This window comes from Eulemur rufifrons, chromosome 7 (genome assembly GCF_041146395.1).
Source record: "Eulemur rufifrons isolate Redbay chromosome 7, OSU_ERuf_1, whole genome shotgun sequence".
Classification (NCBI taxonomy): Eukaryota; Metazoa; Chordata; class Mammalia; order Primates; family Lemuridae; genus Eulemur; species Eulemur rufifrons.
Window position 1 is genome coordinate 21,925,345 of NC_090989.1, and position 26,952 is coordinate 21,952,296.

At 30.5% G+C, this 26,952-nt stretch overlaps 1 protein-coding gene across 1 annotated transcript in view; it reads right to left on the reverse strand.

Annotated features, from left to right (window-relative positions):
* Nucleotides 1–26,952, reverse strand: part of NCAM2 (neural cell adhesion molecule 2) — a 325,026-nt gene that overhangs the window by 52,180 nt on the left and 245,894 nt on the right. Inside the window, 1 exon segment of the mRNA XM_069472428.1 lies at nucleotides 17,855–18,035. Coding sequence (XP_069328529.1) covers nucleotides 17,855–18,035 — 181 coding nt within the window.

Genomic DNA, 26,952 nt, shown 5'->3' on the forward strand with positions numbered 1-26,952 from the left:
CATGCGCCACCATGCCCGGCTAATTTTTTCTATATATATTTTTAGCTGTCCATATAATTTCTTTCTATTTTTAGTAGAGGTGGGGTCTCGCTCTTGCTCAGTCTGGTCTCGAACTCCTGAGCTCAAACGATCCGCCCTCCTCGGCCTCCCAGAGTGCTAGGATTACAGGCGTGAGCCACCGCGCCCGGCCAATACTCCTTAATATATAAATAAAAACTAGTGTTGATATTTATATGTTTTACATCCTTAGGGTATTTTTGGTACATTTTAATGAAGTGGTAATTTCTTTTCTTTTTACCATTTTATGTTTACTTAGTTAATCTTGATGCAATTAGGATGTAATTCCCCCTCTCTTATTCCATGGCCATTTCCATACTCCATAGAGGTATGTCAATTTCCTTATTGATGTAGAAATTTTATTGCTTACTAACAACTTTGTTTTTCACAAACTCTCCTTTTTTTGGAGAAGATTGAATTTTCTATCACTTATTTTTTACCACCTCTCCATTCTCTAGTCATTTTGAATGTTTTGTGGAAATGTTCTGTTACATTTATAAGTAATTGTATGATAAAGTCAATAACAACCTAAAATTTTCCTTCAAATCAATTCTCACTACTAAGAAGTATTATTTGGGAGAAGGAGGGGTAAAAAAGTAGCAGTAATAAACCATACTCTTTTAATTATTTTTTTTCCTTAATTTCTGATTTAAGGCATGAAGTAACTAATTGAGAATATTTTGTTTAGTAATGGGAAGGGAATTATAATCATGTATACTGTATAAATGGCAGATAAGTTTGTAAAACTTTACACTTTTTTCTAAGGGTAACTTTTCCTATACATGTTTGTTTACAAAGGCGAAATTATAAATGAAATATTTTCTGAAAATATTTTCTAGCCCTTTGATATTACAACAATGATATTTTTGCCCATGTAAAAATAGGTCAAAATATGTAATCATCCTTTAATGTATCACAGTGTTATTAAACAGTTATATGAAGCAGTTGTGAGGATAGAGTAAGAATAAGGCAAATGACTCTTTTATCTGGGGTGTTATAATGTACTGGGAAGAGTTATTAAGATATATCATTTAGAAACTAGAATGCTGTGTGATTGTTTTCTTTTTGCCAAAAAATAATGTGACCTGAGCAGATAGGTGGGAGACACACATAAGTTAGTGACCAATGATCACACATAATAGAAAATATGTTTGAATGGTTTTCAAGAATAAGAACCAGCTTTCCATTCAATGTGGGAGTTACATTTCAGTCAGAAAATGGGGTGAACAACAACAAAAAATATGAAAATATATGCTATATTTTGAATTTAGCAGGAATCAGAGATAATAAACCTGATATTATAGGTGATTGGTGGGGGTTGAGTTTGGTTAGGTGATGGATAATAAGGTTAAAAAGAATGGAACTTGTAAGTGAATATATTAACTAAGAAGTAAGGTAACCAAAAAAAAATAAATAAATAAAAAAATAAGGAATAAATAACAGCACCAACAAACTAGGAATTATGAATTTTTTTTCCCAAAGATAGTAGGGAGCCATTAGGGACTGCACAGAAAAGGATATAAAATCTATTGAGGATGATTAGAAGAGACCTAGGGGAGGCCTGGGCCAGGGCAGTACCTGTCAAATGTGGGTCCAGTCTACCTCTCCTCCTGTTCCATGCCCATATCCAAACTCTGTATAGACATGGTAATTCCCTTGTTGATGTTTGGATTGAAGAGCTGAGGAAGTAGTTGGGTTCAGTCTCTTATATGTGATTAGTGGTTGAAATAATAATACATGATTAATTTACATTAATATATTTTTAAAATAGAAGAATAAAATAATACTATAAAATGATATAATGCATATTTTTATAATGATATATAACTATTCTATGTACTTTTAATTGAAATGACATTTCAAGTGGTCCATCATATTCACCCTGCTTCTACACAATCTTCCTTAAGTTTTTGGTATCTATCTTTTTAAAACAATCTTATGTAAAAATTGAATGATTAAAATATGAAGTTGTTATGTTTCTATGGAAATGTTGATGGAAACTTGTCAAACTCTTGGTATCCTTTAAAGTAATGGAGATTTTAACATAAGAAAGAGAATTAAAGATAATTAACTGTACTAATTTTGAAAAAAGTCTTGGCGAAAAACAAAATTGGAGATAATAGCTCTTTTGTAATAAATGTTTCAAATTACTGAAAACTTTAGAACTGCATATTTTAAAATGTTGTTTTGATAAATCTCACACAAGTATAAATCATGGGAAATTTTGAAATATCTAAAGTCCTCGCACAACAGAATATCTAGTCTCTTACTGACATTGACATTTCAAATTGTTACGTATGTTGGATCTGAGACCATTTTGCCACCAAACCCTCTCCAAAAAAATGGCATAAAAGAGCATATAAAATACTTTTATATGTTTTGTCTACCAAACTGCTATTTTTGAAGTATATTCTTACCTCACTAGCTCTATAGTTTTTCCATATACTGTTTAAGTCTGATGATATGTATTCAGTTTGTATTCATCAATGTGTTTTATTTACTTTCCATAAAACAGTAAAGTTTTCATTTAGTTGGAAAGGAACTTCATAGATCTGAATTAATGTGATCAAAACAGATCTTGGCCAGTGCGAAAGAACTAAATAAATATTAGGTCTTTGGTTCAACCATTACTTGACCAGTTTTATTTTTCTGTTAATATTAAAAAGCAGTCCAATATACAGAAAGTAGATGATAAATCTTCTTTGTGCAAATTAATTTTTTCTTAAATACTATATTATAAAATTGAAAATACTTATATTGCATTGTACTCCAATTGGTATTTTAGAATGTGCTTTTGAAATTCAAAATTATTTAATATATTTTAATATGAAATTCTTACTTATCTGTCAGACTTATAACTTTTCTAAACATGTAGCAGAATAAATGAAAAATGTGAACAAATATATGAATGGCAAGTATTATTATTTTCCTAGGAATGTATGATAACATATTAGGTTTTACAAAATTTTCAGTTTTAGATATTCATTGTATTGTGTGTTAGAAATTTCAATTTCTACTTAGAGTTATACCAAACAAACCAAATATACCATATTAAAACTACACATTTTAACGATGCAGGTTCATATAAACATCTACTATAATATACTTAATCCGAATTAGTACATTTTATGAGTTATAAAATAGACGTATAGATTTTCAATTTATTTTAAAAATACAATGGCTAGAAGCAACCAAGACATCTTTCAATGAGTGAATGGGTAAATAAACTATTGTACATCCAGACAATGGAATATTATTCAGTGCTAAAAATAAATGAGCAAACTATGAAAAGACATGCAGAAACTTTAAATGTATGTTAATAAATGAAAGAAGCCAATCTGAGAAGGTTACATAATGAATAATTCCAACTGTATGACATTCTGGAAAAGGCAAATCTATGGAGATAGCAAAAAGATCAGTGGTTACCAGGGACTAGAAGGAGAGAAAAGGATAAGTAGGTAGAGTACAGATGGTTTTTGGAGCACTCCAACTATTCTGGATGGAACTATAATGGTGGTTTACACGTCATCATAAATTTTCCAAACCTACAGAATATACAACATCAAGAGGGAACTCTGATCCATGCACTTTGGGTGATTATGATGTGTCACTGTGGATTCATTAACTGTAATAAAGGTATCACTCTGGTGTTGGATATTAATAATGGGGGAGGCTGTACCTAACGTGGTTAGGAGGTACATGGGAACTCTTCTTAACTTCCCTCAATCTTGCTCTGAGCCTAAAATTGTCGAAAAATAAAGTTTTTCTAAAAGAAAAAAATGCAGTGGTAATATTTTCAGACCTGCATGGGAATGAATAATATGCCTGAATTGATTGAAGATGTTTATAAAAATAATGTTCACTCTTTTATCACCTGTAATAACTAAGAAAAAAAAAGAGCATATATTAAGTGATGAGTAACAAACATACATGTCTTACATGTTTTTAGCCTCCTATTTTTGAATGATGGAACCCGTCAATGAACTATACCATTTCTTGCTTTAGTGAAATATTTCTCCCTGTAAATAATCCTTCCTGCATAACTGAACCATTCAAAGGAAAAAAAAAAAAAAATCACAGGCTACTATATAAAAATTCCATGTAAACTTTTCTGGTTTTCACCAACAAAAACTAAGAAGCAGAATATTTTTCTGGTCATTTTTCAGAAACCTCAAGTAGTTTTGCATTTAACATTCCATGCAATGATCATCCAATGCAGCTTTTGACAAATAATATAGAAACAATAGCAAATTGAAGCTTCTTGCTCAAACCTCTTTAAAATAGAAATGCCAATTTGAAAAGATGATTTTTACTTTTAATAATATTTAAAATGAAAAATAAAATCCCTTATTAATATTCATTTTTAAATATTTTATATTTCTCTTTGTAGTATTAAAAAAAGAAATCAGTAGAGAAGCAAGCAACATAGCTGCTATGCAAATTATAAGAATTGAAACTTTTGATTTCTTGAAATGAAAGAATAGACATCGAGATGCAAATATCTATTTTACTTTTAGCAGATAGTAAATAAAACCTGGCATTTATAGTAATAGAAAATTACCTATTTCTACCAACAAGGTAAATAAGTCATTTTAAAAGATGTTTTCAGAAACAGTGTAAAAACAAGGAAGTGATTAAAATTTAATTTGATATTCATTTAAAACCATAAACTGTGTGTTTATTTACATTGATCATGGGAAGTGGCTGTATGTAAAAGTTTGAGTGAGAAAGATAGCAGCTGATTAAGAGAATATTATGATTACTGGAAGAAACTGTGGTTTGTGTGTGCATGGCCTCCCCTCTGCTGCACAGTATTCTCTGTTGGCCAATCAAGAAGAAAGCAAAAGAACTAGGTTGACAACATAACTTATAGGCCACAGATTTACTAATGTCAATGTAATTTGATCCAAAAAAAGGAGGAAACCTGAGAGTCCAAGACGCTTGACTGTGTCAATGACTATTTGGTTTCTCTGGTCCTCAGTTTGTTGATATAAAAAAACAGAATAGGGTTAGAATATTTCCAGATTTCTTCAAATCTCTTTTGTTTCTTCATAATTGCCCAGAATAGTAGAGGAATATAGAACTAACAAAGTAATAAGTGTTTCTACTTGTGACTTTTCTCTGTGTAAGTTATTGAACTTCTCTAGGCCTCACTATTCTTATTGAGAATATGGGAGAAATGATATTTATTTCAGAGGAATTTTATGAAGAGTGAATGAAGCATTGCATTTAGGGCATTCTTCACAGTGATATAGTTGATGTCCAAAGAGAAACTGCTTTTGTTTTTGTAATTATTATTCATAAGTTTCCAAACCTATTATTTTTGTTTAAAACCTTGGCAGTGGATAAACACGGGATGTAAATAATTTTCTGCAACTGTGTTCTCATGGTGCTCAAACCAAAGTAAATTATAATAATGCAGGAACCAAAGGAATTGGTGAAAAAACACTTTAAGCATTTATGTTTGCGCTCATGAACTTTTGTTAGCAATGGAGACCTCTTAAGAATCTCTACATTATTGAAATTATTAATTATGTCCATGTGTTTTGTTAAAATAGCATATGATCATTTTGACCTCCGTTAGTGATCAAAGATTGTAATAATGCCCTAGAACTAGATTACAAAGAAAGTAACAATATTTGATATTATTTCTAAGTTATGTCTACAAACACGATAAATTGTTATGAGTCTGCAGATGATGTATTGGTTATACAAAATTGAAATTACTCAATTAGTTTCCAGTTCCTGATGAAGTAAATAATTTTTGAAATATTAAATCTGATCAAGTTAGAAATGAAAACACACAACAAGGACAAAAAAGGTTGTTCCAGTAATAAAGAAAACACATATAACAAAGGTTTTCCTCAGTTTTCTTTATTACAACAATGGAGACACAGAGCTACAGAAAATAAAATGACATTTAATATACTATGAAACACATGCATAGGATTACACATAGTGTTGGATATTATGTTGGGGGTCTTAAATAAGATGATATCAAAGACAATACACTTACAACATGTACATTTTTTCAAGAAAATAAGCTATGATGAAAACAAATGCAATTAAAATGATCAGAAATAGTCACTTTAAAACAGAAGCATTATACATAAAATCAAAGTAATATGTGAGATAAATATATTCTTGAACGAAGTTAATGAATTGTGTGTTATATAAAACAATAGTTTTAATTACTTAATTTTAGGAAAAATAAGATTAGCTAGGAGATTTTTTTCATAGTTCCCATTTAGTACATACATAGAATAAAAATAAACAGTATAATTTCTTAAAAGAGGTCATGTCTTAATATTATGCATTCTTTGCCATGTGGGATTTTATATTTTTATTATCTAAAATGGAATGGTGAATAACTGAATTTAATTTGAACATACACAAATTAAGAAAATTTGCAATATACCTAGACTTAATACAACAATTGGATTGGTTCACACTTAAAATAAAATTTAATTCTACGTCAATGAATGTATGCTTAAGAAAGTAGGTAAAAAATAATCCACCAACAAAGGAAAAGAGATACAGCTAATACCCTCTCAGATACACTAATAGAACTCGTAAGCATATATATTTTTTACATTCCTTAGATATTTTTTTCACTTTACTAAATATTAGCTAAAATAGATGTTATATAATGTTTTACTCTATTTTTAACATTTACTGGCAGATATTTTAGATGTGGAGATTAGTTAATAGTTGTGAGTACTGGAGGATTATTGCTAAAAATCTTTATTGGGTACATAATTTAAGATAATACAACAAAACTAAAGGTATTTGAGAAACAAAGTATTGATATTAAATTCTCATCTTCATCTTTATTTCAAAAAAATTAAATTAGATTTAAACTGAAGACTTTTTTGTCTTAGATAAAAGTGAGATTATGGTTATATACTTGAATAATCCTTATGTGTTCATCAAGTTTTTAAGTATGATACAATCAACAGAGAGAATACTACCTCTTTGTATTTAAAGTTAAACCTAAAATAATACTCCAATTTAGATGACAATTTGTAAGAGAACATATTAATAAGCCATTAGAAAGAGTTATTTTCCATTAGTTAAATCCTAAAATTTACTGTGGTTATATCTTCTAAATATTAACTATCAAGATTTAAAGATGAAATAATACTCTTTATTTTGTTTATGACATAACTTATCTGGAAATGACTTACAACCAATTTCAACTTACACTGTAATCATTTCAAGGGCTATTTGTGTAATATTTGTATATCTAATCATTTAATCACTTTAAGTATATAAATTTGAGCCACCTACTTAATATATTAGAATTGTTGAAGTTTTTATGACATATTTCCATACCACTACAAATGCTAGGATTTTAAAACTTACAAATGATTAAGACAAAAATAATAGAAGAAATATATTGTATTTATTTCTGGCTAGATAAATGAGAGAGAGGGAGGAGGAGAGAGAGAGAAAGAGAGAGAAAGAAAGAGATGGGAGACAGAGAGAAAGGTAGAAAAAGAAAGGGGAGATACAGAAAGGGAGAGAAAGAGATAATTAAAAAGAAAGATCAGGAATAAGGAAGAAAGAAAGAAAATACATTTTTAAAACATGAGAAAACCTACCTAATTTGGAAGATTGTTTAAAGGATATAACACTATGCCTTACATATATTAACCAGAATAAATCACATACAATTATGCATTTAGGCATGACCATTATAATCCTACATCATTATTCACTGAGTGAAATCAAAACACATAAGGGCCAATAAAAACATAAATAATAATATTTCATTTAGGTAATTTCATAACTGATTATTTCAAGCTCTTAATGCTTCTAATGTCATATTAATATTAAATTTAAATATTTTAAGATAATGTTACATGACTAGGGATATTTCTTAATATATTACTACATACTGAAAATATCATCATGCATAATGTTGGCTATTATTGAAAACCAGGCTCAAATATACTTTATTACTATATTGGTATCTAAATCCATACTTATTGCTAAAACCATATATCATTCTAAGATTTTATTTCACAATTCTTAGTGCAAGTATACCACATTACATTTAAAATACTTTTTTAATGTATCTAAAAGATAGATAAAATATCTCCAGATTCAAAAGTACATGGTTTCTTTTTGCATAATATATTTTGCTTAATATAAATGAATAATTATAAGTCCAACTGTACGTCGTTGAAACTGCTTTGGAATTTTCCTTCCTCTATTTTTGACTTACATCAAGCATAATAAATGGGCATTCTTACATAGAAAATTTTAGAATCAAATTATAATTATATACTAATTGACTCCAATTGTATAACCTGTGCACTACTATGCATACTTATAACTTTAATTATTAATTTTAAAAAATGTTGAATATTTGAAAAGTCAAATTTATTTGCAATGAAATCATGTATGTATTTGTTTTATATATAAAAACTGAAAGTACACTTACATAAATGTTAACCCAATACCTATAATATGTGTATATTAAATGTTTACACATTTGAATTTCAAATGTTTTCCATGTGTACCAATAACGAAGGCATATATGTGCATTTCTGTAATGTTTTTTGGGAAGAATATGAGTGTCAGATTTATCAAAATTGTACTTAGTACTTATAAGCAATAACGTTAGCAGGGGAAGGATCAAAAATGGCAATTTACCTAAAATTTTTTCATGTAAGAAATTTCATAGGAAAGAAGAATTTACTGCTACCTCCTCGGCACAGTCTCTGAACATATCTGAAACATGGTGTTTGTGGGCTTAATAGTGAACTGATAATTAAAAAATTTTGATTGGGGTTGAGCGACTGGTAAGACTGAATATAAAGTGGAGGAAAGAAGACAGACTAGGAATGGGTTGAAAGGAGGAAAAAAGACATATCCAGGTCCATAAAAAATTAATCCTGATAATTGACACGCAGATAGTGGTCATCATGTATAAGTACATCAGTTTAGATTTATAACTGCAATAATATGGTCAAACTTTCTAAATTTTTTAACGTTAGGGGATATGATACACACATTAGGTGTAGACATATATTTCTGATTATATATAGTGATTAAAGCTTACACTCACCTCAATACACAAGTTTATATATACACATGTTCAGACACAGAATTTATTTCAAACTCCACTGTATGAAATAACTACTAGATGATATGAGGGATATATTTAAAATAACTTTGAATTTTTATGTCTTTCTTATCAATAATCACATTAATTTAAACCTATAGACAGATACTAATTAGACCCAAAAAGTAAACTGTCAGATTTTATTGTTGCATATAACAATAGTAAAGTTCAGGTAATAAAAAAGATAGCTCAATAAAACCTACATTATTAAGATTTTTTTAAAACCACAGAATTTAGAATCTCTCTAAGGTCTCATTTATTGAAATGCAATAGCTTCATTGCTTACGGTATGTTCTGTCCCATTTCTTACAGAAAACAAAGCAACACAAAGTCTATTATTTTAAGATCTCTGAGAATATTTTTAAAGAATTTAGCAGGTCTCGGATCTGTAAAATAAGTATTCATCTAAGAATAAACATTTGACCAAATGAGAGATTGCTTATAAATTTCAGTATTAAAAATTAGATCCACATTCAGATGTTCAAAAAAAATCTAAACTCTTTAAATGTGAATAACTGCTGGGATAAAATTTTAATTTTATATTCTCTAAGCTATCAAAATGTCTCATTTTTGTGTAAATCTCACCTTGAGTATTCTTTATGTCATTGTTAGTGTCCTTGAGTTATGAAATGTAAAGTTTTAAAATAAATCAACTTTGTGTTCACTTAAAAAAGACATATTGCGGCCGGGCGCGGTGGCTCACGCCTGTAATCCTAGCACTCTGGGAGGCCGAGGTGGGCGGATCGTTTGAGCTCAGGAGTTCGAGACCAGCCTGAGCAAAGAGCGAGACCCCACCTCTACTAAAAATAGAAAGAAATTATATGGACAGCTAAAAATATATAGAAAAAAAAAATTAGCCGGGCATGGTGGCGCATGCCTGTAGTCCCAGCTACTCGGGAGGCTGAGACAGGAGGATCGCTTGAGCTCAGGAGTTTGAGGTTGCTGTGAGCTAGGCTGACGCCACGGCACTCACTCTAGCCTGGGCAACAGAGTGAGACTCTGTCTCAAAAAAAAAAAAAAAAAAAAAAGACATATTGCATGTTCTCAAAAAAATATTTTGTGATCCAAAATCAAGATAAATTCTACATGACATTTTCCTGCAACTATTTATAACTTACTGGAAAGATCCAGTAAGGTTATAAAGAATGTGAAAAACAATTCTTGGAGGTGTTATTACAATTTCTTTCTTTCTCAACATTTTCTACATATTAGTAATCAATACATATTCTCCAGTTTCAAATATCAAGAAATATAATATGTGATTATAATTAGTTATTTAATAAACAGAACATTGACTATGGTGATTTGAAAAACAAAACTTTCCCAGTAAATTAGTTAGATTTCAATATTGTATGACTTAGCAAGGGAGAAAGGAGAGAAGCAGAAATGTGTTTAATCTGTTAATGGTTTATTTCTGTAGTTTACAGGTCTACTGCTAGATGACAAGAAAGAACAGCAGTGGACAGTAAAGAGTTTGGAAAAGGTAGTTAAAAGAAAACCTGCTAGTAAAGGTAGGCCTACCCCTAGACCTCACATGAAAGGATTCTGTAGCTATTTCTTTAAAATGGGACAGAGAGAATGCTTTTGGTCACAAACCAATTGCTTTTGATGAGTGAATCTCAAAGCCCAGAATCCAATCATTTGATTTACCAAGTCAGTTATGGTCACTTATATATAAATTCAGTTGCTTCCTAATTTTCTTAAGTAGTAAAAATCAGTTGCTAGAATGTGGTTTCAAGTGAAAAACACACTCTCCTCTTATTTTAAAATTACTTGAAATGCAAGATGTGAAAAATAATTTTCATGTTCCCTCAAGTGGAGCTTTCTTTGAAATTTAGAATCTAGTAATACCTCCCTCCCAGCTTAATTTTATATTCTTGAAAGTAGTGGCTAAAGTATTTACTTCTGTCTCTCTGATCCTTGCAAAGAAGCTGACTATCAGGTGTTCAGAAAGGTGGAATAAATAACTATATATGTTGTTAAAACAAAAGGACTTGAGGCCAGCTCAACACATAATACAAATTCAGTGAACTGGGTGTAACTATTTAGATATATTAAAATTTAATTTATTATTTACTAGGGGGCAGTTGCAAAGAGATATTTTCACGTTATGAAAAAAATAGTGTTAAATTTTAAAAGAAAAAAATTATTGCTCATTTATTCTTTAGAACATTTTAGGTCAAGAAAGGAAAAATAGGCAGCACAATAGGCATACATGTCTAATAAGATATCAGTTTATGTTTTATATAAATGCTAAATGTCTTGAAATATCAGGAATGTGCAGAAAGTGAGAAACTTAAATGTACAAGTAACAAGTAAAAAGCAATAGAAGTGATCCACAATTCTACATAATAAAATTACGATTTATACAATGTATGATCATGGACATTGAACTATGTTTGCAAAATAATCAAATGAAAGAAGATTAGATGTAGCAAATGATTAAGTTCCAAGTACAAGTGGCATGATATTTAACAAGGTCAACTTTAGGAATTAAAGGTAGCTTAAAAATAAAGCGTGTTATGCAGTGAACTCGTATCTGGAAGAAACAATTCCGACTAAATTTCCTTCAGTAATTTTCTGATAAATTATCCACTTTAAAGGTTGACAATTTGGAGAAGGAGAAAAAGACTAATTGTTCATAGGCAAAAACACATGCATAATTAATTGGGCCTTAGAAAAATTTTATTATAATTATGGAGCCTTGTAATTACTAATGTTTTAATCTGCAGGGCATATAAGGAATATCATATGATATAACAACAACATTAAAACACACAAGACAAACTTATGGCTATAATGAAAGAAAACCCAGCAGCATTCAGCTGCCGTGACTGGCTTCCATTTTCGCCTGTATTCGCTTCACAGCATTTATCTGTATGATGAAAATTGTTTTTGAAAATAGAATAAGGATAAAATAATTAAGAAAAAAAGAGTAGTTACAAATATGAAAAGAAAAAAAGAAAAAAACATGACAGTAGGAAAGAAAAAAAAAAAGAGAAAATAATTAATGCCAGATTTACACAAAGCCATTAACAGTTATCTACAAAAATTACTTTGATACAAGACAAAAAAAGTCTAAAATATTATATAAAGCATTTCTAAAGAGTCATGACATATTAAAAACTTAAATAAGGATCAATATTAATATTTATTTCACATTATTCAGACATTGTTACTGTCACTGATTATTTAATGTGAACATCTTTCACTTATAATTTGAAATTATAACTTACAAGGGAAAAGTCATCAGTAATTCCACTGTGCTACCAGTAAATTCACAGTGCTACATTTAATATGAGCTAAACATATTCTATAATATTTGATGGTAATTTTTTCTATCATAATTTCCTAGAATACATATTTAATGAAAGCATTTATATTTTAATAATAAATGAACTACCAAGAAATATAAGTGATAATTACATCCTCATATAATGAAAATTTGCAATAATAGAAGTTAAAAGCATTAGCCCAGTTGGCCATAGGCAAACTCTAGATGTATGTCATTGTACCCTTTTTCAAACAATTTTAAGAACAAGATTATGAATGTAATTTATAGACTTACTTTTTGATTACATGCTAAACCAAATAAATATATTGTGTATGTAGTATCAATATTTAGTTTTGACTAAGAATTCCAGATATTTAAAATTAAGTTTTCTCCAGTTAACTGGACTTCACTTTCACCATTGTTTTAAAATTTCTTTAATTTATGTTCTATTGCAAACATAAATTTAATCTCAAGACAACTATTATGTTTTCTGCTCCTGTTGAATTATCCAGAAATGAAAGTGTGTATTCATGTTACTTGAAACTAGACTAAAAGTCATCAAAATAATTTTACTCTATAGTGCATTAGAAGTACTATTTAAAAGCCCATGAAAATAGAAATTAACTGAAAATTTTTAGCAATATATTTCTTGACAATTTATATCATTTTTTTTTAGCTTATCCAATTTGAAGACCTCTTATGTATGTACTATATATTACCATACAGAATTATATTACCATCGGATTGTAAGAATGTATGATCAGAATTTTTTGTCATCAAATTATATTGATAGTCAATGTGAAATTAGACATACCAACTCAGAATAACAACAGGAGATAAAGTATGTAATTACTGAAGATACCAAGGTCTTCCTTTGTTGAAATAAAGACAACATCAAACATATTGTAAGCCAAAATAAATAGCTTCCAAAACAAATTTATCTCGAAGGACTTTTTTAAAGTATTACATTATATCCAATTGATGAATTGAGTAGTATTTTTAGTCGTTAAAATTATAGAACAAATTAATAAATGCTTTTATCGGCCTCTAGTTCCATTAATCAGTTGGTGATAATTTTTATAACATTTAATTCACCATAAATTCCCAACATTCTTGTTATTTATAAAAGAAATAAAATAGAATTATGCTGTATGAATATTCCAAAAAGGAACATGACTGATTCTGCATATTTTATTTTTGTGTAAATCCAAAGACACATCTTTCAAAGTAAGCACATATTTAATAAGAAATAAAAATGAGAAAATATTAATGATTAGAGAATACTTTTAAAAATCAGAATCATGAACTACTTAGATGTGGTATCCACCAAGATACATACAAGAAAAAACATTTATTATCAGTAGACTATATTGTCTATTAATGCAAGGTGAGAAAATTGCTAAAAAATAATGCTTTAGTCAAACAAATGTCCTCTAGATTTAGCCTATTACTTACAAAAATTAAATATCTCTTAATGCACATAAGTAATGAAATTTTAATTAAAAATTCATAGAACTTATTTGGACAGTCTACAATGTATGATATACAAATATAAATAAAAAATAAATTAACTTTTCAACTCTATTTCTTCTCCAGCTTAAACAAGAAGACTTAAGACCTATTAGTATATTATAAATAACTTATTTATAATATGAGTTTGAGTATGTTTTTTAAAAATGAAAAAATAAATCATATAACTATTAGAGTAGTTGTAATGAAAGCATTTTTCCATATTTTTCAAAGGCATAATGTTAACTTTATAGGATTCTGTGGGTTTAAAAGCTCTCAAATTCCCCATCATCACAGCCTTTAAAGTTGCCTCAAGAAATCTAGATCTAAATCTATCAATTCTTAATCTATAAGGGCCTGTCTTTAATATGGGTTTTACATGAGTCCTTGGCAATAAGTGGATTCAGTCACAGTAAATTAGACTTATTTTGTGACATTTTTATAGATGAAATAAATATGCTATTTCCGCCCCCTTTCCCATAAGTTGTTTTCTGACACTGTCTTTTCCCTCCTCTTTTCATCTTCACAGAAAAACTTCTTGAAAGCTTTAAATGAACATGGAGTTTAAATTTCCTAACCTCAGGTACAGTCCTCAGCCCATCCTACCTAATTTCTATCCCAACCACTTCAGCAAAGCTGCGTGTGATAAGGATATTTTACATGAGTTTTGGTTCAGTTCTGTTGAACTCTTAGCATCATTTGAATCTTTTTACACCTTTTCTTCTTGAAATATAACTTCCAAGATACTACACTCTGGTATTTTTCCAGTGCCTTTGTTACATCTAAATCTCACTGGGAGAGGCAGGAGGGGGTGTGGTTTGTTCTTTCCGTATAATATTACAGTTGCTTGGGATTCAGTTCTTAATCCTCTACTCCTTACTAACTCAAGAAATACTCTTTGAACCTCTATGCTGTGCCAGTAGTCCTACATGGTAGGAAACATCAATGAGTATCACATACACCAATCCTTTTTAAGAGTAATATCTAAAAGTAGACATTATTTGTTGGAGGATTTTATTTTCACCCAGGCTTCAAAGACCATTCACCTGTTATGACTGACAGCCTTATGGTATATGTCTCCAAGCCATGGCTATTTTCTTATAGCTATACCCACATATCTTACCAATGATTTGACATTTCAAATTTTACAACTACATAACTGATCTTATATTTTATCTTTATTCTTCAAATCTTACTCCTCCAACAATATTTTTCACCTTGAGAAATGAGATTCACAATGCTGAAGTTGCCCAAGCCAGAAAGCTAAAAGTCATCATCATAGACTGAATCCTATGTATTACAAAGGCAAAGTTAGCCTATGTCAAAATGTGTGTGGAAATTATTCATTCTTTTCTTTTTTCGTTGCCATTCAACCATTATTTTCTTTTATTCATATGAGCTAGAATAATCTGTTTATAATGCCTATCTATTAATATAATATTCCTGATTAAAATTATTGCTTCTTTCAGGATCTATTTTAAAATTATGGTGTTTAGAAGCCCTTAGATCATCTGGGTTCTAGCTGTACCTTCAGTCATACACCTCCAGGTTCTCTTCCAGACATGCCTTTTCTAGTTCCTAAAAAAGATCAAGCTATTTCTTGTCTCAGAGATTCCTTCCATGTAACATATTTTCCCTGGAAAGTTCATTTCTGCCAGTTTCCTTTGGAAAATCACTTTCTAAAGGAAACCTTTCTTAGTTGTAACTATTCATTGTTTATTCTAACTTGTGTTGAAATGCCTGTCTTGCCTACTAGACTTTGAGATTTGCGGGGGTAAGGGCCAGTTCTGTACTTTTCACAGATGAATACTTTGTACTCATTTAAGTATGTGTCTTAAAGCCTGATAACTCTGGAATGAATAAGTGAATAGATCTTAACATTGCAGAGCCAGAAAAACTAATTTCAGAGATGAGGAGACAGATACCAAGACAAGTTACATGACATGAACAAATGTGGGAATATAAACCACAATTCTATCCATTTTCCTTCCAAGTCTTACCCATAAGCTTTCAGCCAACAAGTTTCTAAAATTAAAAAAAAAAAAAAAAAGCAATATTTTTAGAGAAAATTCATCACAGTGTGTCTTGGCTATCGTTGAGGCTTTACATATTTTTTGACTTTTTAACATTTTTAGCTTGTCTATACCTGTTGTTGTTGTTATTAACAATGTCTTATAAATATGACAGAGTCTCTGAAGTATCACATTGAATAACATGCTTGAAGTATATTTTTAAAATTTTGTGTTTTATCTACAAAATGCTATTAAAATTTTGCCTTCTACTTCATCAAATATTATTTTATTTTAATAAAATTATTTCCTTCAAATATATATGCACACTAAATTAAAGATTTAGAAGGAAGAAGTATACTGTTGAATTGTAGAGGCAGTCCTTCAAATTTCAAACTCACAGGGGCAATGAACTTGTTAGTACATTCAATCATCTCTATTTAGGTGCATCCTCTCATAGCAGTATCAGGTTTATCACGTCACTAAAAGTAGGTCTGATCTTCAACAGATCATTAAATCTCCTAAAACCATATTTGTAAGATGTGAATAACTCTTCCTTATCCAACTTAGATTTAAGAATGAAAATGAGATAATGAATACAGAAGTATATTTCAAATTAAAAAGAAAATGCCATCATAATATGATACCGTTATTATTTCTAGAGACTTCTGACTTTAAAATTTTTAGTTATAATTGATAGCATTATTTGGTTAATATTAGCAATAAGAAGCCATAATGTAAATCACTTTTAAGCCTTATAACCAAAGGTAATCACTTTCAACTGAAAGATTAATTGTATAAAAACTACTTTCAATTTTTTAAAAACCTGATGGACATTATAACATCATAAAAAATGAGATTACCATCAGTTTGAAATTAAATTAAATAACATGAGTGACTAAAAGTTTTACTTATTTTCCAGTTTTAAAAATATCATGTACCAGTACTGACACTCTATTATAATAAGATTTAAATAAATATTGGTTTTATGGTGTATGCTGTTTTAATCTCTCTCTCTATATATAAAGAGTACACTATATATAAAATATATATATGTTATATATGTACATATCGGTATACAACTTAAATATTAATGGTAATACCCAAGGTAAAATAAATGTTAAAATATGATCAATATGGCAACTCATTAACAGAAATAAAAATGATCTTGAAGCAGGATAAACTCTTGCATCTTTACCTCTACAAAATGTATCTGAAAAAAATTAATATCATGCCTCTGGACATTGATAACATTGCTAATATACTACTATGTAATGATGTAAGCACTGTTATCTTTCAAAAGTACAATCTACCAGTGTGTTGTGAAAACCAGCTGACTCTGAATGTCCTGCCATGTTGTGGGGCCGTTTGAGACTCTAGTTATAACTCTTATGGATTTACATTTGTGATCATTTCTGCCTCACTTTGTAACTGATTTTATGTTTCCAACATCAAATTGCTTAATCAGGCACAGATGGGCTTATCATTTTTTTTGGCCAAAACTAACAATAAGTGGAGCACCAGCCCCCACACGATTGACAGAGAAGTTGCCTTCTTCGCCAAGCTTTCTTTTGGTTTCAAAAGAAATTTTTTATGTTCGTTATCATCAATCACTGTTACTTTCTATCCTCTCCCTCTGCTCATTCTCTACCTACCACTTCAACTGTCAATGCTGTCAAAGTATATTTACAAGTTAATAACCTACAGCAAGAGCAATAAGAAATGTTGAGTATGACGTGTCACAATAGTCATGATTAGAACCTAGAATTTACATTTCAGTTTGTTTCCATTATTAAGAAAGAATTTATAGGGCTTATCAAAAGATGGTATCATATTTATGTTCAGCCTAAGAAAAAATACACTTTTGCTTACCTTTAATAATGTTGGGCTTTGGTGGCATGCTGAACTCATAAACTGTTGGTTCAGAATATCCCAATCTGTTGGCAGCTGTAATTTGAACTTCATAACCCATTGTCCACTGTAGATGCTCCAAAATGATGTGATCTTTATTTCCCTGAACTTTTTTCTCTAACCATTGGTCTTCCTTATCTTTCTGTAAAGGCAATAAAAATATATTTTGGAAATATTCATACACTAAAGTGATTTGAAAAAATAATTTATCTTGTCATTGGAACAAGTGGTTTTATTAATATCAAAAAAAGATATTTTCTTATGTACAGGAATAAAGTTGCTACGTCAGTAAAGTCCCTATTACCTATAACATTTTTCTATATAAAATTTAATGTTTGTATCAGCCAAAGAGTGATGATTTTATAATTAATCCTTGATTAAGTGGTTAGTAATAAACCTTCATAATTTTTTTTAAATTTCATATATATAAGTTTGGTTTTGGACAGTTTGTTTATTTCATTATTAATAACATGTGAACAGAAAAAATAAAATATCGTATATAGGAAAAAACCCTATTATGTCAATTAAAATAACTGCCAGAGACTGAGGTTAAAAGTTTCTTGAGGGGGAAAAAACGATAAAATGTCTTGGAAGCATGATATGGCAATTATTTATAGATTTATATTACCACTGAATATATTTTTTACTGCTGTTATGTTTTATGGTTTATAATAAAACAACATACAAGGGAAATTATACCTGTGAAATAGGTCATTAGCATAGGAAAACAAAAGAATGTTACCCTTTCCTCAAACATTCTACACTTAAATGCTATCTAATTCTTTTTCTAAAATAAAAGTTTTGGGCCATATGATATTTGAATTTCCCTTTATTTGAAAAAAACATTATATCAAAAACATATTTGCTTTATATGTCTATCACAACACAATTCATAATTCAAAGATATGGAATCAACCTAAATGTACATCAACAGAAGGAACACACCGTGGAGTACTACTCAGTGATAAGAAATAATGAAATAATGTGTTTTGCAGTAACTTGGATGGAACTGGAGACTGCTATCCTAAGTGAAATAACCCTGAAACAGAAAAATAAATGCTACATGTTCTCACTTGTAAGAATGAGCTAAAATATAGCTACGCAAGGGCACACAGAGTATTATAATGGACACTGAAGACTCAAAATGGGGGAGGGGGCAGGAGGGTGAAGGATGAAAAATTACCTATGGGGTGCCGTGTACATTATTCGGGTGATGGGTACACCAAAAGCCCAGAGTTCACCATTATACAACGTATACATGTAACAGAATTCAACTTGCCCCCCCCAAAATCTTTAAAAATAAAAAAAAAAATGCTATGAGTACTACAATTAACAAAGAAAAACAAATTGATATAATTTTATGAATTAAATCACTTGAAATAATGTGATCATTGGCTTTGCCATATGTTAACTATTTAAACACGGGTGAGTTCCTGAACATTTCTGTCTTGTTTCTCTGTTCTTTGTAACAAAAATGATGGTATCAGCTGCTCTGTCAGCTTTTTGAGGGAGCAGTGAAGAACACTGAGTAACTTATGTATTCCAGGGCCTTAGGGGATCATAACCACTTAAAAATAATAGCTATTTTTAAGAGATAACTTTTCATAATAACTGTATGGAAATGAAACATTTTCTCTGGAATCATGTCTCTAATAATCTATCCTTGTAATTACAAATCTCATTTTCCTAGGGTATAAGTATATATAAATATAAATAAATTACAGCCTGCCTATAGTAATAGACAGATATTTTTTAACGTCATAGCTAACTAAGCCAGGTATTACTTTATGTCGAACCAAAATTTTACAATGTTTCTTTGACTATAGAGAATAACAATAAATGTTTTCTGAGTTCATAGTAATAATAATTTATTCTCTAAAATAGAATTGTGGAAGTTAAATTCATAAATGCATTAAATTTATAGTACTACAAACATGGAGTATCCTTCAGATGGAGACAAGATGTTATGGTTTTGATACCTTACTATCATTCTCTTTTTCTACTTAATTATTTTTTAGTGGCATAGAACTTTCATTGCAAAGGAGACAGCTTGGCCTGTTCTGCTGTTTCATCTAAAACTGAAGATATTAGCAGCCCTAATGAAGCATGGTTTACATGGACAAGCCTTTAAGCAATAGACACTTGCCTTGCTTTTTGAAACTGGTGAGTAGATGCATTTGTCAAAGAGGCCTGTTTCCCATTACTATTTAAAATGTTATGAGGTGTATAGGAAAAACCATGGGAAAAACAAACAGCATGGGCCAGAGAGATTTTTAACTTATCTAAGTCACTAAATGAGTAGTAAACTTAAGGAAGAAACATAGGCATGCTTTTGAAGTCCTTAGGACAGATGTGCTAAACAGCCATGGTTTCACCAACACAATCTGTCTTCACCTATTCATTTATCAGTTATTTATTCAGGCTTAATTGGGTGGTGACGCTTTTCTAGGAACAATGAACATGATAGTGAACAAGACATGCAATACCCTCATCTTGGAGTTCATAAACCAGCACAGAAGAAAGACATGAGTTCTTTGAAGAACGAGAGGGTACAATAGGAGCATGTAACAGAAAGAATAAAATCCCCGGGCCAGGCAGATCTCCTCTGGGAGAGATGGACATCACATTTACCAGAAATAATAAACACTGTACTATTTTTTTTCTGTTGTCTTAACCTTGTTAATGAAAGAAGGTGTGAGTTTTTTACAGGGCTTCAGATACAAAAATAAACGAAATGATTTTAAAGCTCAGAGAGATGCATAATCACTGGGAGATGTATAAATGAACACTGTAGGCTAACTGTTTCAAGTAAATGCGAAAACATTCCCTAGATATTGACCAAAACAATAAAGCTTAAAAAGTCAACATGAAATTAATTTTAGATGATATATGATATATTTGTATATATGCACACATGCAAACAGATGGAACATATAATCTGTATGCTATGTATAGAATATACACATATACACATAGAACATATTTTTACAAGTTATATATTTTGTACACACATACACATAGAGGAAGGAGAGTGTGTGGAACAAGGAGACTGAAGGGTTACATGAAGACAAGTGCTAGACAAGGCAGAAGAGAGCTGCATACCCCTGTGGCCCTGGCACCACTGCAGTTATACAGTACATCCCATGCAATTATGCAGTGCTTGCTATGAATGAATATTTTTCTGTAAATCCAAGGAGTTGAATTTTGCTTTGGATCTGAGTAGAGATGTGGGTGAAAGAGCCAGAAAATAAGCCAACAACTGAGATCTGGGTTACCCCATGAAAAAAAATCTAGAAGGATAGACAGACTTCATGTCCTTCTGGTAAGCCTTCAAAAATAGCATTTCTGGGAATTGAGTATTTGAGGTGAAACCTCTTGAAAAGCACAAGACGTGCAGATAGTCTCTTCTGAATTAAAAATCATTTAACTCAATTCTTGAAGTTCTTAACACGATAAATTAAAAGCCCCTCCCTCCATCATTTTAAATATTTGGACTGATGGTGAAAAGAACCCAAAGGGAGTTATAGTATTTTCCCAATACAAATCAATTTCATTTTCCATTCAACATTAGACAAAGAGGCATTTAAATTCCCTAATTGCTATTCCTAGGGAATAGGAAAAAAAAATTAAAGTGGGTGTTACCAAATACTCCCGTAGGCATCAAAATCTAAATTATGCATTTGTAGCGTGTCTAATTTACAGAATTTAAATGCCTAGGGAACAATTTAAGATAATCTAGTTGCAAAATGTTCCCCTAGGTAACTTAATGAGATGATTTGCTGAATAGGGCTATTATTAATAAGCCAATTAAATGTTGAAGGGAATCTACTGAAAAAAGAAGTCATTTGCTTTGGTATAGCTTCTCTTAAGTGAACTTTTTTGTTAGAAAATAGATAGCAGGGCCATTTGACAATTAAGGACACTTCCTATTAGTAATTCTAAAGTCATAGTATCAGCATTTAGGGAAATACTTGCTATTATATGTACAGAGAGGAGATTGGAGGAAAAGTGTAAGGGGTCATTATTTTCTTATATTTAGAGGGCTCCTTGATACTTTTATTCATAACAAGAAATAGACCACACTAACTTTCTTTTTCGGTTCTCATTATAATAAAAACTGCATAATTCTAAAATGAGAGGAAAATAGAGGAGGCAGGTCATACTAACTAGATGAATTTTAGGTTCTTCTGACTCTCATGTTCTATGACTTAAGATTTTGTACATATGGAATGCAGTTCCTGGTTCTTGGATTCCCTGGTAACACAGTTCAACTATTCAAATTTATTTGACCTTATAGAAGGCCCCAGAATTCTGAAACACTCAGTTTTCTACTCTGAATACGAGAGAGGTGATTTAGCAATCTGGATAATTTATATTGTACATATATAGTATGCACATGTGTATATTCTATGAACAAAATGATACTCTACTGAGATTTGCGAAGATACAAGGTTTAGAAGTTTTTAGAAGAGTTATAAATTCTAATCTAACAGATTAGATTAGAATTTAACTGTTTGAAATTGCCTTGTGTCATGTCCTGAACCTTGGTAAAGTTTTCTCAACTAGGCCTATGTAACCTGTTTCTAGTCTCCACTATCCACCTAACTACTACTTAAATGGCAATAATCCTAGTATTTCCTATTCGTCATCTTCTGCATTCTCACCTAAATAAAAACTGGCAGAGCAAGATTTTTTCCTTGTTTCTCATATTTATTAATCTGCTTATAAGACTATTTATAATTGCATAGCATGGGCTAATTTATTCATTAATTAATTGCTGTATTTGTTCATTCAGGTAACACATAGTCTAGTTTATACTATAAAAACAAAGGTGAATAAAACTCATCCTCTTCACTCACAGCGAAGAAAAATTACCAAAAAGCTTCATACTCTTTCATGTACATAGGTAGTTATTTTTGAGGATATTTCAAAACAAACTTTAATGGCTTTAAATAAATTTCAATGTACAAATGTACACATTATTAACTGGGAAATAAGTTCTCCCAACAATCAAAGCTCAATTTTATTTTTTTATTATTTTAATGTCCTTTTCAAAATTACCTTTTATTTTCCTGTTACCATTGAGATAGTATACAACCTCCTGGGCTCCAAATAGCTTAAAAAGGTCAATTAAGACTTACAAACATACACTGTAAGAACTGTTCCTAGTCCTTAAAATATCTTCCTCACAATTGATTTAAGCTACCAATTTTCTTAGCTCAGGAAATTTATTTAATGTGCCAACACTAAGTGATAATTATGATCCCATAGCTATCATCAAATTAGAGAGAAAATAGTAAAAAATTCATAGAAGCATGAAAAACTATTTATTAAATTGTATGGAGTTATACTGATATTACAAGTACAAAGTAGATATAAAATATTCTGTACTTAAAATAACCTCTTGCATTTTTCCAAACATTTTATGCAATTAATATGCTTGTCTTTATTTTCCAAATATATGGTTTAATCTTACTGGCATTGTGAGAGACATTAATTTTCATGAAGGGTTCATTAGAGATATCTAACACTGCTTTTATTACCCTAGTTCTGTTCTAATAAAGTCTGTCTTTTTAATGGGAGAGTGAACAAAGCCATGTGCTCTGTTACAGGATAACATAGGATAATGGTGCTACCTAGTTCATAATGTATAGGAAATTGTACACTTTCTATATTAGGACATGGCTGGTTTTGTCTTTTCCCAGTGAAACCTAAAAAAAAAAAAAAAAATGCTTAGATCCAGTGTCTGCTAGAAACCAATAGTCATACGGTTGTATGGTTTATGCTGTTCTGAGAATATAAAATGCATAGTCCTGTGCATAGCAGAATTGAAAGACAGGGTGCCAAAGAAGAAATCAAGAAGTGCAAAACTTAGAGGTGTTCCTATTTTCCAGATTTCCCTATCTACTTTTTAAATTGAAGTTATCCAATTGAAAACTACACAGATGATATCTAAATTACTTTCAAGTTATTCAGTTGCACTTTACTATACTGTGGAATTCATGTAGTTTGGAGAAACTAATAGATGAAGTGTCTTGGAATCATACAAAGAAAGGAGATGATCAAGAACATTTTTAAGTAATTATTTCACTTTTTATTCAATCATGGTATCTCCAATTGTAACTTCAGAGCAAGATGTTGACAGGATGGAGAAGGTGGAGAAGAGAGAGACAAAAAAATAGGGATACTTAGAGTATTTTAACGCATAGAAGTAGAAAGCATACTATTAAATGATACAGGCACGAGCAAGTGTGACACAAGGGTTGTATCTGGAAGCACAAAAGCTGGGCCGTTGAGGCTGAGATGGGATAGTGGTTCAGGGATGAATATAATCTCTGTGGGTAAATTCCTTTTTGGTCATGACTACTACAGTATTTAGACTGTAAAGTCTTACATTCTGATATCTGCTGCCATTCCTCACTAAGTCACGCAAATTCTCTAAGTTTTAGTTTTCCCTTCAAAAAATGTGAAAAAGTGTCACTGTATGTTTGATTAGTTATAAAATAAAGTCTCCAAGATTGAGCAATGCCTTTCATATAATACAGAGGGTACTGAGCCATTACTTCTACAAAGCTTTCCATAAGTGCCTCAGTGTGTACTATTAAAACAATGTTCCCTGTTAAATTGTGAACAGCTCTAAGGCAAGTAGCATAGTAGTTTACTATGAATAAATTATAGCTATGTTTGAATTAATGCAATTAATCATTTTGATTATAATATTAAAAACAGGCCTTCAGTACTTTTAGAGTTAGAAAGGGCTGGAACTTAGAAATGGAGAGAAGAAGTATAGGAAGATAGGAATGAGATGGAATTGGGGAAGGACAAAGACACTACTTTATTGGGAGGGTAAACATAGATATTGAGTAAATGGGAAGAAACAATAAGGTGCCGCTACCATTAGGTTGGGAGGAGAAAGAAAAAGGCAATAAAACGGAAGATAGAAATTACTGAAGGTAAAAGTCGTCCTTATTCAAATATTAATCTAAGACTAAGTCATATCAACTAATCCTTATCAAAGGTAAAATTTATTAAGGAACATTATGTAAACTTGATTCTCTACAATCTCACCAATTTCATCGTGCTTAAAACTTTACTTATCTGTATCCAAATGCATTTTAGGCACAATTTCTCAAAAATGGTTAATTCTAATCCAAATATAAAGAAATACAAATAAATTTGAAGTTGGTTTTAAAGATATTTATGTTTTAAAATAAATTATATATATATGCTATATATATGTTGTATATATACTGTCTCTTTCTCTCTCTCTCTATATATATATATCCCCCGATGTCTAAAACATCATTATTTTTCCATTTGTGACTCTAATTGTCTCTAAACAGGTGCATTCTTCCTACCAGAGGGAATAGTTTAGGTTTCAGCAATGAATGGGGTTGCTATGGCAGTATAGTAAATGGGAGCCAGTGATATGAGACACTGGGTGGTAGAGTTCTGGATAGCTCAATATTATACCACCTAAAATGTCAATAGTGTGCCTGTTAGAAATACATAATTAATGACGGCCATTAAGATAATAAAATAATTACATCAACAATTTGCAGCAGACCTTATTGGTTGGCTAATTCAAATCTTCACATTAACCACTTTTTATGGAAGAAGGTCATTGGATATATTTCTCTCTAATGAGAGATAATTTTAATTTTGTTTAGTGGGGTTTTACAAAAAGATTTACTGTACTGCTAATAAAAAGAAATACATTCAGCTGAAATAACTTATTGTCCTCTTCGTTCTTTTGACTTTCTTCACATGCTGAGTGTGGATATGAATCCACCTTCTTACAAACACAAGATAATCTACACGAGGATAAAAGCAAGCCAACATGCTTAGAATGAAAGAACATAAAGAAAGATAATTTGGATTTCTAATTTTATTGCTGAGCTTCTACCCTAACCCTGGATTATCTAACACATAAATGTGTTCAATGTGAAAAACAATCTTCTTGTTTTAACACCCTTTAGTCATGTTTTCTTTTATCTGCAATCCAAAAGTACATTTTAAAAAATAAATAGCCTATATTGATTTTGTGAGTAAAATATATTTAAAACTTTCTGGAAATAATATGTTAATAGGTTTTTGAGTACATTTGTATTGTTTTTATTTATTGTTTATTAAATATTTTAAGAAATGTTCATACTGTAGGCAGCAATGTTCTTATTAGTTTCTAAACTTCACTTTTGGATAACTGGAAAGAGAAATGCAGCCTAAAAAAGTCACAGTATTCCTAATATACATACATGCTTTGTTAATAAAAGCCACTGATAAAAGAAATGAAGAAAATATATAATAGGAAATAATAAATATTTGATATCATCAATTGAAATAAACAAGTGGAATTGAACTGAATATAGCATTTATGTTATTTCTAATATCAACTCTTTAGAATGAACAAGTCAAGTATAGCTTTTAGTTTTACATAAAAATGATACATGCGTAAATATATTAGACATATTCTTATAACTAGTCATTGCATTTTAGTGTTCACTATGGGATTTCATCAGAGTTCCTTACAAACTGTTACTATCGACCTGTATTTTGTACCATAAATTCTTCTGGGTAGAACTGTGGACTACAATCTTCATGGGGGCTTGTTCTCCCAATCCAATTCATGAATTCGGTTCTCCTAGACAGAGAGACTGTATTCCTTCCATAGATTTTCCAGATGGGCGAATAATAATGACCAAGAGACCTGGCTGGAGTTGAATGACACTGTCTGATTCACTGAGAGAACAGTGAGCCTCTCTCTGCTAGCTGTCCTGGGGTAGAGGCTTAAAGTCTCCAAGGCAGAGTATCCAAGACATACACAGCTTCCGGTCATTGCCTGTGTGAAACCTGAGATGAAGTTGAGCTGTGAAGGGACTATTAATCTTAAATTTAAAAACTGAATTGATGTCTAAAATTAAACTATGCTATTCAGAATCAAGTTTCCTTTCTTATTATCCCTCAAACTTAAATATTTGAATTTAGAAGTAGCAATTTTATAATATAGAAAATTGTGGATTTGTGGGAAAATATTGAAAATTAATCCAAATACTTTTGAG